General features: G+C 28.5%; 1 protein-coding gene across 1 annotated transcript; it reads right to left on the reverse strand.

The window, feature by feature from the left end:
- Positions 1–4,213: 4,213 nt before the first annotated feature.
- On the reverse strand, positions 4,214–12,467 carry LOC101240107 (dual specificity protein phosphatase 22). The gene is made up of 4 exons (XM_065790461.1): positions 12,169–12,467; positions 11,388–11,579; positions 10,891–11,055; positions 4,214–5,529 (listed from the first exon to the last, which is right to left on the reverse strand). The coding sequence occupies exons 1-4, from the start codon at positions 12,316–12,318 to the stop codon at positions 5,323–5,325; spliced, it is 714 nt and encodes a 237-aa protein (XP_065646533.1). The 5' UTR covers positions 12,319–12,467; the 3' UTR covers positions 4,214–5,322.
- Between the last annotated feature and the right edge of the window lie 2,870 nt (positions 12,468–15,337).

The following is a 15,337-nucleotide window of genomic DNA, read 5'->3' on the forward strand; positions in this document are numbered from 1 at the left end:
ACCTTCTCCCTTTTTCTATCAAAAAAGGAAGAAGGTCCACACAAAAAGAAGTAGGGGGCGGGTCGTACCCCTCAGAAACGAGAGGTGGCGCGTTTCTTCTTGTTTCTGAGGCGAGCAATCTACCACTGCGCCAAGGCTGTTAAAAACAAAAAAATATTGCATAGTTTTAGGGAGTTTAATTATTTTTTAGCCGTTTTTAAAGACCTAAGTTCTGTTTAAATGAAGTACGTTGGATTTAAGAAAAAATATAAAACGAAGAGTTTATGTTAAAAAATATACGGGTGCGCATTTACCCCACGATTTGGGGTAAACGAGCACCTAATTATTTTTTTGATAAAGTTCTCAAGTTTGTATATAGAGATGTGTCTATATATATATATATTTATATATATATATATATATATATATATATATATATATATATATATATATATATATATATATATATATATATATATATATATGTATATATATATATATATATATATATAGACACACACACAGATATATATATATATATATATATATATATATATATATATATATATGTATATATATATATATATATATATATATAGACACACACACAGATATATATATATATATATATATATATATATATATATATATATATGTATATATATATATATATATATATATATATATATATATATATATATATATATATATATATATATATATACATATATGAAGAGGAAAACCGGTGATGTCACAGTTTTTTCATTTTAAGAAAACAAAAAAAGAAAGTTTGAAGAAGCTATTCTTAGTTTTATAATTTTTTAGGTTTTAAATTTAATTATATATATATATAAATATATATATATATATATATATATATATATATATATATATATATATATATATATATATATATATATATGAATATATATAATATACAAATGAAAAATCCTTGATAAATATATAATTCATTTGAACTAAGATAACAATATATAAAAACATATAAATATATGAATGCAAATACAAGTCACCAATAGTTTCTTTCAAAAAAGATATGTTGTTTTTTTCATAGAGGGGACACGGAAGATGTTTTATGATTGATTTTCTTTCTGTTACAAAGTAATCAGGAACTTGTGGTTCTTTGAAGGAGATGATTCTTGGGTTTGTAGTATCAAAATCTCGTCTAAAGTATTTAATATTCCAATTGTTATCTTTTTCTATATTTACAACTTGGCCTACAAAATGATATGGTGTCTTTTTTCCTTCAAACCTTACAACAACATAAGAGCCCTCTGCTAATAAATATTCAGAGGTTGTAATCACTCCAGGATTACACATTCCTTTAGAGCAAAGAGAATCTAATTCGTAAGTGCTTTCATTTGAGGAGTTGTCAAACTTTTTTTGCATGTGTGCTTGTTTTTGATGGAAAAGCGAATCTTCAAGGTCATAATCATCATATAAATCACTTTTTTCAGTAAATAAATCTTTTTTTTTTAACATTTCACTTTTTTCTTTCTTTTCTGTATACCATCAGATTTCTTATCAGAAGCTTTTACTAGGTCAATATACATTTTGGAGCTAGAAGGTATATCATAATCAATCAATTCTTTAAAAGTATTCAAATTTAATTTTGAATTTCTTTCTTGTCTTCCTATATTTAAGGATTCATTAAGTTGAGTATTCTTTATTTTGATTAGCTTGTGTTTTGATTGGAATTTAGAAGCAGAAGAATCTGTTGCAACATCTTTTAGTGAAACACCTTTTCCTGGTGAAACCTTAACTTTTTTCCCACGCATTACTGCTCCAGGCTTTTTAGCAGAAGCTTGTCGAAGTTCTGCAAGACGTTCAAAAACTAATGGGGATACTATGTTCTGAGAAGATTTAGATATGTCTGTCCTTAAAATCTTGTCAATAATTTTTATTCTGTTTAGTGGGTAGATACCAGATGTTTTAAACCCATTTACAGCAAACTCTTGTATGTGATTCATATTAGTCAAGAGACTAAGGAGCAATCTTGGAAAAACATTTTTTGGTAGAGATGTATGAAATCTTCCTTCACCCATTTTCCATTCAGTAATTATTTTTCTCCATGTTGATTTCATTGGTCCATAAGCTGCAAGGTCAAGAGGCTGTAGCAAATGCGTACTATTGTAGCAAATGCGTACTATTAATGTTGTTAGTTTCACAAATTTCGATAACATTAATAGACAAATGGCATGCTAAATTATCACCTATAAGTAGTTTTGGTGTGTTGTTGTCAACATATCTGAAGTAAGGTTCTACTAATGTTTGCATCCAATCTTTAAAACAGTTGCCATCAAACCAATCAGATTTTGTACGGTTATAGCGTGCACCAATTGGACCTCCAAGTATCCAAGTGTCCATTAGACGCTCAGCTTTATACACTGCATATGGAGGAAGGAAAATACCATCAGCAGTACAGGCAAACATTATAGACACTGATGACTTTGATGTATTTATAACTCTTTTAGCATGTTTAGTACCTTTCCGAAATATCATTTGTTTTGACTTTGGGTCATCAGAAAGATTAGTTTCATCATAGTTTATTATGTTTTGTGGTTGAATATTTTTTATTGTATCTTCTAAGTTGTTAAAAAATCTATTAACAGAGTCACATGAAATTGCAGCACGCTTTCTACAAATATTTTGACATGCTCGATAAGACAAAACACTTTTATATCGCTCTAAAAATGACCTTACCCAATCATCACCAGGCAAATTTTCATTAAAAAATGGGCAGTTTCTTCCATATTTGTTAAGAAAACTTTGTACAAATAATTTGAAGTCTATTTTATCAAATGCATAGCCAAAATCACTAAAAATTGCAATGTATTGTGCAATTGACATCTCCTCGTCTGGTTGCAATGAACTCTTTCGATCTTTCGACCAACCACACTACTTTTGCGTAAACCACTAATATGACACCATAAAGTTCTGTGTGGTATGTTTAGTAGCCTTGCCACACGTTTACAAGGTTCTCCATCATTAACAAGTTGGATAGCTTTTTTAAGTTCACTATCAGTGTAAGTTTTTGACTGTTTTTGAGTTGATTTTATATAGTTTTTCACCATTTCCACAAATCTGTTATAAAAGAGTGAAAAATATGAGCTAAAAACTCAAATTATTTGTATCTTTAAGTATTAATTTTATTACTAAAAATATTATAAGAATAAAAACCAGTATTTTTAAAAAGGTGCTCATTTACCCCATATAAAAGTGCTCAATTACCCCACCTTACTTTAAACACATATATTTTATGATCAATTTATTTATAAGACTTGAAAACTTATACGAGTTTACTGCAATATATGAATGGTATACTAAAAAAAAATCAAAATTTTAAGAAAGTTTTAACTACAAATGCTTACCCTTAGTGTTTCCAGTTAATAGTTTTTACGGGATTCTATGAATCTACACCGTGATATAATTAACTTGTTATTGGTTATTTATTTCCTTCCAAAAGAACTGTATTTAACAACTTATACTTTCTTAAAGTTACTTTATGTATGTTTAGCTTGAAAATGAACTGAGCATTATTAATGTGTTTAACTTGTCTTTTAAAATGTATATGTTAACGGGTGCGCGATTACCCCGTGAAGTGCTCGTTTACCCCACGCTACGGTATATATATATATATATATATTTGCCTTCATGAAAAACTTTGCATAATATCATACTAAGGTACGCAAAAATTATTAAATAAACAAACAGAAATTATATCTAAGTGCCGTCACGAAAACAAGTTCTTGCTTGACAACCACGGGCCCAAAGATTAAAAAACCAAACCACGCTCGCAAATAGTTATAGCTTTATAATTGTTTTTGAACGTTTATTGAGTTTATTGAATTGTTTTTTATGTTTATTGAGTATATTTTTTAACGAAATAAACAATTTTTTTTTTACCTGATGATTGCTAAACGTATGAAACTTTTAGTAGTAAAACGATCAATTACTTATTTTAAACCATCTATGTTTTTCCATCAGTTTTTATTATTTCATTAAATCTTATTAGATAAAAAATTCTTTTTTTTAAATTACAATTATTTTAACCAATTAAAAACAAAAGATTTACCGTTTAGATGATTAAAAAGTAATCCACCTTTTCGTGATTGGTTCTTGCTACACTCCAGAAACATGTCATAAAAATTTAAGGAGATTAGCAAAAAAAGTTTGTAGCCTTCAGAAATGCCTCCATTAATAAAACTAAAACAAATGCTAAAAAGTGATTTATTCTAATTAATTTCGTATTTTTTTGATATTAAGCTTATCTTTCTTTATACATCTTTATCTTGTTACAGGAGCTTATTATAACATATCAACTGTTCAAAAAACTATTTTCAACTTAACGTATAGTACAAATTTAGAAAAACGCAGTGTTCTCTAACGCCAAATTAAAAAATCTTGGATCAACTTTAAATCAAATTAGCTCAAATAAAAGACTTGAAAAAAAAGCTGAATGATCAATTAACAGCAAATAACAAACTTAAAGTTGCTCAATAACAATCTGATGCGTCAAGCTTTTTACTATGAGTCTAAAGTAACAGAGACTCTGCGTATAAATTTTAATTCACGTGAAGAAATGCCATTTAAGTCAATTGTTTCAGTTGAAATACAAAAAATTTTTTTGAAATTAAACGGTTCATTTCGACGTAGTGCCTGGAACAAAATTGAATTTCCAGTCTCTTTTTCCAAGTAAAATAACGTTATTAAAAAGTGTTTAACTTATGTAAGCACCTTATGTACTTTATCGTGTTGCGTATCTAAAATTGCCATGGTACTCCAAACAAATTGACTTTCAATTTAGTTTTTTCTGCCTGTATAAATGATGCACGAATACCAAAATAAAATATTAAAATTTAGATACTAAAAAAATCAATAAAACAATGGCCAAAAATATGCAATAAACATAAGCAAATGTTTAAATTTGATCGAGGCTTCGTCTACCAAGTACAGTTAATATGGTAAAACAATCTAAGTATAATTGCTTTTACTATGCAAAATTAGAAACTTTAATTTCTAGAGGCCTTTAATTACTTCAAAAACTGCAGAAACTGTGATAAAATTAGTAAAAATCCTTTCATTCTTAACAATGATTACTAGTCAGATGCATCTAAGTGGAGACTGATGTATCTAAGTGGAGACTGATGCATCTAAGTGGAGACTGATGTATCTAAGTGGAGACTGATGCATCTAAGTGGAGACTGATGCATCTAAGGGGAGACTGATGCATCTAAGGGGAGACTGATGCATCTAAGTGGAGACTGATGCATCTAAGTGGAGACTGATGCATCTAAGTGGAGACTGATGCATCTAAGTGGAGAGTCACTTGATAATAATCATAGATCGGAGATGATTTCGAAGCTTTTTTATCAACTCGCTATTTTCAAACATTTGCAACAAATACATAAAATGAGCATTTGGTTCAATCATTCGTCGTTTTTCTTTAACAAAAGCAAAACTTTCAGCAAGAGACAAGTTCAAGACAACCATGATGTAAGCAATAACAGCTGTTGCAGAACGAGATTTACCCTAGATAATGATATTATAGAGTTTAAACGTGAAGTATCAATAATATTATTATCAACAGTTTTATAAATAGCAAATTTATTATTTAGTAAAATCATTAATACTATAAATTTAACAAAAAGAAGTTTTTTTGCTTTAAATAACAATCAGGATAAACATAATTTTACTAGTTCTTTCTTTGAACGTAGCATAGACGTACTTTAAACGTAGCATAGGCAATCCTGAAGAGTTATTTAAAAGTATATTAGGTAAGATCTAGCTCAGAATAAGATCTGGAATAAAGAAGATTTTACTAGAAATGTAGACTTTCAGTAAAACAGAAAAAAATGAAATAAATTTGTTCTGATCAAAATATTTGGAAACTTGAACATGTAATGCCTAAATTAAATTTCTCTAAAAGGTCCATAGAAAACTAATTAAGCAAGACATATTGACTGATTTTAAATAAAAAGCTAGTCAAGTCAACTAAATCACTTACAGTACTTTCACACATTTCTAGTATGTCCAATAAATCTTGTTAACAAGTTTCAATAAACCTTGTTATCAATCATGTATTTGTACGAAAGTATGAGAAGGATCATGCAACCTAAGTATTATTGCATCATCAAATATTGTTCATACATTTATGATTTCCTGTGAGGTCAATAAATATTTTTTAGGGATACCAGTAAGTATTAACAAATTTTTAGTCAAATTGAAATTTAAACTCATTTTAGAAAAAGATACTTTTGTTCAACAAAATCTAGTTGATGTTTTTGTTAAAACCAGCTGAAACCAGTTAAAACCAGCTGAAACCAGCTGAAACCATTTAATATCAGTTGAAATTGTCATTAGGAAATTGATTAAAAATGATGCAAATCTCATAATAGCAGAAGGAGTTTACAATCTTTTGTTTGGAAAGTTACAAAAATTCAAAATAATATAGTAAAAAGACTGATACATCAAAAAAAGAACAGATAAGAGAGGAGATTTTAGAGACTAAATTATGTATTGATTGAAAACGCTAAGTTCTAACACTTAAAATTTTCCTCAAAAAATGTAGCAATTTCATTTGCAAGATTATGGAATAAATATATCCATACATGTCTTTATGTGATTTAATTATAAAAACAATACATGTTAGAGTGCAAAAAAAATGCACTCTAACTTGTTTGTTTTTAGAATGGAGCAAGTTCTACCATAAATTTGAACAGCTGTGTTTGCAATTATAATCAAGTTGATAAATACATTGAATTGAAGAAAGAATTTTGTCAATCGGATTTGCTCAAAAAATGGTCAACAACATTTTGTATCATGCTTTAATAAGGATTAACACTACCTCTCAACTGCTTCTGAAAGAACATGCTCAAGGTTCAATTAAAACAAAAAGACTAATAAATTGAATTTCACTCATATTTTTAAAATATATGATTCAATATATATATATATATATATATATATATATATATATATATATATATATATATATATATATATATATATATATATATATATATATATATATATATATATATATATATATATATATATATATATATATATATATAAAACAATAATGAAGTCATTCAAAATTAAATATCAGACACTTTTGAACTTAATTGATACTACTTTTTATTTTTGTTAACGTATATTATCTGCCAATATTTTAATGTGGATTTCCCTGATTTTTTCCTGATCTATTTGATGTTTTCCCTGATTTAGTTTAAAGTTACGAAAACTCAACTTCAGAAAAATTACACAAAATTACACAAATACAAATATTAATGCAACCCATATTTAAGTATTAAAAAAAAAAACTTTTTGAAGTATCTGTTGAAGAAAACTTTATATTACGTGTACAATATGCAATCTACTTAAATAACACCTTTAACACTTTTTATGCTTGTAGCGCCTCAGTTGGTTCAATTTTAAAAAATTAAATATCTTATTATTTACATTACACTACATTTCTATAGCTTAATTTTTTGTTTGTGAAAACATTTTATGTAAGTGTACATACCAGGTCTATAAGCATGAAGTGAGCGTCGAGTTACAAATATATTGATAGAGAACATTTGTTGTGAACGGGCCTTAATTTTTTAATTTTGTTGCTATGATATCTGTCAAACATATTTAGTAAACATCAAGTCATTGTATAAACAACATCATATTTTTTAATCGTGTTAAAAATGTCGAATTTTGTACCAGAAAATGATGATTTGTGGAAAGCACTAATTTTTTGTTTCCATTTGAAGAAAAGTGCTGCAGAAATGCATCGAATACTTGTCAAAGCTTATGGTGATCATGCTCTATCGGAAGCAACATGCAAAAGATGGTTTTAACGGTTCAGAGATAATGATATCGATGTGCGAAATGAAGAACGTGGAAGACCACCAAAAAAGTTTGAAGACACAGAATTGCAAGCAATACTGGATGAAGATGACACTTTAAGTCAAAAACAAATGGCAGAAATGTTAAATGCTTCACAACCACCAATTTCTGACCGTTTTAAAGCTATGGGAAAGATCCAAAAGTGCAGGAAATGGGTGTCACATGAATTGAATGACAGGCAGATGGAAAAGCAAAAAACCACATGTGAAATGTTGCTATTACGACACGAAAGGAAGTCAGTATTGCATCGAATTGTGAATTGTGGTGATGAAAAATGGATTTATTTTAAGAATCCTAAACGCAAAAGATCATGGGCAAATCCAGGAGAAGCATTAACATCGACTGCAAAGCCTGATCGGTTCAAAAAAAAGACAATGCTCTGTGTTTGGTGGAACCAGAAGGGAGTGGTGTATCATGAACTACTAAAACCTGGCGAAACTGTTGATACACAACGCTACCGACAACAAATGATCAATTTGAACCATGCATTGATCGAAAAACAACCAAAATGGGCCAGAAGACACGAAAATTCTTCCGACTACCATTTGTTTTCATTGATAGGACACGCATAGAATGAGCAACACTTCAATTCCTACGAAGAAGTCAAAAAACGGGTCTCCGAATGGTTTGCCTCAAAAAACGATCAGTTTTATTGGCGTGGTATCCACAAAATGCCAGAAAGGTGGTCAAAATGTGTAGAAAGCAATGGAAAATACTTTGAAAAAAATATTTTTTACTTTTCCGTTAGAAAATAGTGTTTTATTTTGAACAAAAAAACCCTCATTTCATACTTGTAGACCTGGTATATGTAAAACCTTTTCAGAAATAGACTAAAAAAGTATAGAATTAAAAAAAAATTCATCAGGATGTAACCTGATGATTGTACTGGGGCTGTTTTCTCATCTCTTCATTAAGCTTAATATAATAAAATTTTAATTAAATAAAATTTTTTCAAATATAAATGTTTTATTTTAGCATTAGTTTTATTTAAACAAATAAAAATAAAGTTTTTCAAGACCCGGACTTTTTTTTTTTTTTTTTTTTTTTTTGTTATTCACCTCCTCAAGGCCGAGAAGGCCACTACAGATGAGGAGGCTACTTAATAGTGGTTTATAACCCTCTCCCAACTCTATAACTCCGAAACACGAACCTTGACGAACAAGGCCGCTGCGCAGAGAAACAAGTTGAGCGCGGTACTACCAGGGACGTGGTGGGGTTCGAACTCGGAACCTCTCGCTTATGAAGCGAGCGCCTTACCACTACACCACTACCGCATTGGACAGTATGTTTAAAATTACTGGACAGTAACTTTAAACATAAGCATTTTTCAAGGAATGTCCTTTGGCAACCATTTTTCACTTTGCATAACAATTTTAACATATTTTGTGTAACCTATTATTACTCTTTGCCTTGCTGATGGTAACATTGATGTAAAGTGTCAGCAAGTCAATAAAAATCCCTTTCAACAACAACACAAGGTGTGACCAGGGTTAATGAAAATATCATCTTAATATTGTTTCGCAAAAAAATTAAGTATGTTGCCATCAGAACTATGAGTATAAACTTTTTATAAATTTAAAGAACACTAAAGAATTTCCCAAGGGCCTAAAGTCCATGAAGTTGCTGATTGATCTGGTCAACTCTATCTATCCGCATATTATTTGATTTAACCACTGATAGTTTAAGCATAATGTCATTATCTTTATTAGGTCTTCCTGCTTCTACCATAACTGAATTGAGGTATCTTGACAGCATCTAAACAACTTTCTGTCTGCTTCCTGATATGTCTTTAGTTGCACAGTATTTAGACTAAAACTTAATTGTCTTCATTGCAAGGGTTGTAATAGTGGTGGTTTTTCAAAATATCAAGTAAGTTTCAAAATATTCTTGCTGTAAGATTTTTGATTCACATGTTCCGCAAATATGTCTTCTTGAAAGACAAGAGCTGGCAAGAGATAGGAACATATAATAATTGTCAGTGGACAATATATGTCCTATATTTAGAAATTGAACCATTAGCTATAAAGGGATAACCCATCCCTGTATAGCTAATGCCTGAGGCATTAGATATATAGGGTTATTGATCTAAGAATTTAGAAATTAGAAGTTGACAAAAGTCAAGAGTGCTGTCTCCTCTGTTTCTATAATTTAAACCATCAGTGGAAAAGAATTCAAAAGTGTCATGCTCATCTTTTTCATAATCAGCATCAACATGCTCCTACTCCACCTAGAAATCAGTTTGATCAAAAACAACATGACCACCAATCAGTTGATGTAATCTGCCAAAACTAAGTTGATGTAATCTGCCAAAACTACATGTCAATAATTCACATATGTTTCTGGGGCTGTAAAATCAGATAAATAATCTGGTTTTCATATGTTTCTGGAGCTGTACTATCACATAAATAATCAAATTTATAAATTCTTTTTCACTATCAAATTCCATACTCTAAGATATTTCCTCCTAAACTTTCTTCCTCAACCTCAAATTATATTTTCAGCTCATTATCAGCTTGTTCATCAGGTCACAATAGGCTTGCTTCAGATACAAAAATATCACTGACTAAACTTTGAGTTTTTGAGGTATTTATAATTGACAGTAAAGACAAAACTAAATTTTGAGTTGGTAAATCCCAAACAAGTCTAACATTTCTTTTTCTACGTATTCCAAAATACTTTCAGAACTACTAGAGCCACCAAGATCATATTCAATATTACTTCTCCTTCTTCAAACAAAATATCAAAATTCTCATTTATATCAGTAAATTAACATTAAACAAGCAATTTATGATCCCAATGGAATCTTGAAAAATTCAAAATTATTAATGAATACACAGGTATGGCTATATGCAGTGGTTGCATTAAATGCAGTTGCTGACAAAATGAAAAATAGTTCATTTTGTCAGCAACTGCATTTGTTGGCTTCTTTTACACTCAACTTTCTATGGAAATATATTTATAACAATACAATAATTATTTTGAGTTACAACTCACCTGAGCACAGTGAACAAGTACATTTTTCTTTTGTAATCTACATGAATGAATATAATTAATAACTTTATCTATGTCTTCATTGCTTATATTATAACTTATTGCATCTTCCCATTCAAGTTGCAGGCATTCAACTTTTGATACTTCCATAGTCCAGTGACATTTATCCTACAAATAATAAAAAATAAATGTACTAAAAATTATTAGTTTATAACTTTAATAATAAACCTGTAATTGTTTAATTAAAATTATCAATTTTATTGAAAAACTTGTCTTCAAAATATCGTAATAGTACAAATTTTATATATATGTATATATAAATACAAATGTATTAAATTTATATTGCATACAAACATATATATATATATATATATATATATATATATATATATATATATATATATATATATATATATTTATATATATATATATATATATATATATATATATATATATATATATATATATATATATATATATATATATATATATATACTTACCTCATACTTTTTTCCAAATGTTTTATAAAGTCCCATACCAGCAGTATTTACAATATTAGCAACAGACTCTTGTTGAAGAAATTCTAAATTCATGGCAGCCTTAAAACCCCCGAGAAAAAGTTTGCCATACTTTTCATCAGAATTAAGTATAAGAGTGGGATATTTTTCTCCTTTCTGCGTGTACTCTAAAGACTAAATATAACAACCACAAAGTTACAACTATTTAAAAGACAATTACTTTTACCATGCATAAAATGCTTAAAAATTATTGCAAAGATGTGGAATAAACACATAAATATTGCATAGAAATTTTTTATTTTAACCATTCGTTAAAAATCTTATATCTGCTTATAATCACCTGAAATAACAACCAAAAACAGGCAAAGCTTTTCAACTGTAATTATGTTTAAATAATAAATAATAATAGTAATAGCAACAACAATAATAACAATAATAATAATAATAATAATAATAATAATAACAATAATAACAATAACAATACTCATAATTACAGCATGCATACTATTTTATTTTATTTCAATTTTTTCCCCACTATCATATCCATTTCTATCATTGAGCTGACTAATACACTTTTACCCAATTTTTTAATAATATCAACAAATTTTAATTTTATTTTAACACAATATCCTATCCTAACATATCTACAAAAACAATAAAGTCATGGCTTAAATATATCATAACATAGCTTAAACACATTACTTATAGCTTAAGCAACAAAAACGATCATATTCTAACATTATATGAATGAAAAATAAAATACCTTTATGACATCTTCTTCAGTTACAGAATTTCTGCAATGTTTGGTAATATTTTTCATACAGTGTGTACACATATTTGCTCTCATTCTGTGGGATAAGAACTTCAAGCAATTAACTTCATCAGTAAAACATATCTGATCTAAATACGACATTCTAACAGTCGATTAACTTTTTTAATTGTTTAATTTAGAGTACTTTTATTAATTTCATTGGAAAAAAAACAACGTAAGTTAAGATACTAATTTTTTTTTATTATTTTTATTTTTTTACGGCAAAAAGTTACGTGAAAAGGGTTGATCTCGCGGCCCGAATACAAAGGGGTGGGATTAAAAGGTTGATGACGCAGTGGGTCAGAATTCACTTTAAATGAACAAAATTAATAACTAATAAAACATTAGGCCTTTATTTACTAAATTTGGTTTAAAAAAAAAAAGGAGGTGATATATACATATATACGAGGGGAATTTTTTCACTTGGTTGCTATAAACACATAGTTTTATGGATACTAATTTTTGTTCAGCAACAATCTATTTCGATAATTGCAAATTTTTTACGAGTGCTATATTCAATAAATTTGGCATGAGATATATTCACTAAATTTAGCATAAATTCGAGGTCAAAAGTCATAATTTTTTATTTAGTTGCTACGGATACCTATATTGCCAGTAACTTTCCCCATAACCAGATACCTTCCTCAGTTACAAAGAGGTAAATGGACTTTTGAATAAATCTGTATCAGATTTTCAACCGTATTATTTAAAAAAAAAATTTAGATATTAAAATAACTGATTTTAGGTGAAATTTAGGTGATTAATAATGAAAACAAAAAACGGTGCAAGAAAATATGTGAATATCCAATTTTGTGATCATCATGTCTGAAAATATAAACGATGAATTTTACGATGATTTATAATTAGGCACATTTAAATAACGGAATTAAACTTTTATGATACGCCTATATTAATATTTATTTATTGCAGCTTAAAATGATATTAGCATCCATAACTGTGACTAAGTATTATCTTTTAAATGTTAAATTGTAATAAAATAGCAAAGTAGCAGGAAAAAATAAAAATTGATTTTATTCCGGGGGATTATAGCAATCATTACTGAACCAATAGCAATCATTACTTTTGCTATACAAAAATAATTTCAAAAAACAGTCTAAAATTAAAACAAAGTTATAAAAAATAATCAACTTTTTACTAAATTATTATAAAGCCGTTTATATATATATATATATATATATATATATATATATATATATATATATATATATATAGAACATTGTATATGATTTTAAGACAGATTGGATCATATCAAAATTTTGCCAATCTAGCTGACCCAAGAACGCCACTTGAGGTGGTAGCGTGGTATTAGGTGATAACGTATACATCAAGGTATCCTGTAATGCAAATTTTGAAATCTTTTAATTTTGCCTGCAAAAATAATATAATTTGAATTGGCTCATAAATAGCGTAAATACCTCAATATTTCCTAAAGTATAAACTACTGCCAAAATGCAAAAAAAAAAAAGAAGTGAAAAACCTGGCAAAAAGATTATCAGTTGGTAAAACAAATAAATTCTAGTTAATTCTAATTAAAAATGTCTCTGTAAAAATCATTTTTATTAACCATTGAAACCTTTTTAAATACGTTGACTTTTAAATTGAAGTGAAAAATAACTATATAAAGCCTATATTTTACATTATATTACCATCAAATTGCATCTGATTAAATTGTAAGACATAGTCTTTAATTTTACCCAATAACTCTTAAAAACTTAGCTTAATATACTCTTTTAGTCAATTACTATTTAATATTTTTACATGCAATGTTAAAATTCATAATTAATAACAGCAGTTAAGGATTAAAACGGTTAAATGTTCATTATAAACCGTAATTTCGGATTATAATGAATATTTACGTAAGCTATGAATTTCTGCTGCGTAATCTAATAAATCGAACTATGGTAGCATAACAATGTTTATTTGCACTCTGGATTATCATTGTTTTGTTTATACCTTGACCAATCTTTATAAAAGTCTTGATGAGCAGTTTCGACAGTTTGTTCACTATAGGGCCCCAAGGGGGATCCTTTGAGACTGATGAAATCAGTAATTTGGTAGCAGACGGTGCGAATGTCGGGTGTTACGCTTGCAACAGTTATCATTAAGTAACACCTTTGAAATTTTCAATTACTTGAGCAAAATCCGGCCGAAAGATTATTCCAAAGCAAGCTTTTACAACTAAATTGAAACTTTTGAATGCTTCAATTATGTGAAGAATGTTGTGAACCGAGTTTGTATTACATTTTTAAGAAGCTTCTTGCATTCAATTCTCTTGAACTAACCCCCATGTTACAGGCTCAGTTGAATGTAGAGGACAGCTGGCTATTTAACAGCTTCTAACCAAGCAGTTTTAAGTATCTTGAAAAAATAATTAACAACTTCTAAAAGAAGATGCAATTCCATCAGCGGGATTTTTTCCAATATCAGAACTTTGTCAAGCTCACTGATGATTGGATTTCGAATAAAAAAGTCAAACAACTTTGCACGAGCAATAACCCAGCCGGATTTCTGAAAAGACTCAATGCAAGGTTTGATTGATCGTAGTGTTCACAAATTTCGAGATTTGTTAAGACACTTATATTTGACGTCACATCATGTACAAGGGTGCATAACTGAATGGTTTTGAAGACCACAAGTTATATTCGTAACTTTTATATTGCAAGCCAAAATTAGTGGTACTATTTGAACCTTCTTGTGGGTAATTAGTACCACCTTGTTTATTTTTAGTTTTTATTAGTGCGCTCTTTATTTTAATATTTACATCTTGAAATCAAATTAAATTTTCCAGATTATGTAGTTGCAATAGTTTGTTATTTTTAAAATACATGTTATTGGACTTCTAGTATTCGCGTCTAGCTTACGTTACACCAGTTACGTTACATGACTTTGAACCAATTTGGTACTAACAACTCATACTATCAAGATATGCAATTACAGTAGACACACAAACGTACACTGCATTGACTATTTACATTACATACACAGATATAAGACTCAAAACAGTTCACAACTCTCACTAACCCTTGTTATACTGCAACAAAGCACTGCACTTACCAACACTCATGTCAAAAAAATTACTTACAACTGTATGCAAGTTGTA

Source organism: Hydra vulgaris, chromosome 02 (genome assembly GCF_038396675.1).
Source record: "Hydra vulgaris chromosome 02, alternate assembly HydraT2T_AEP".
Taxonomy (NCBI): Eukaryota; Metazoa; Cnidaria; class Hydrozoa; order Anthoathecata; family Hydridae; genus Hydra; species Hydra vulgaris.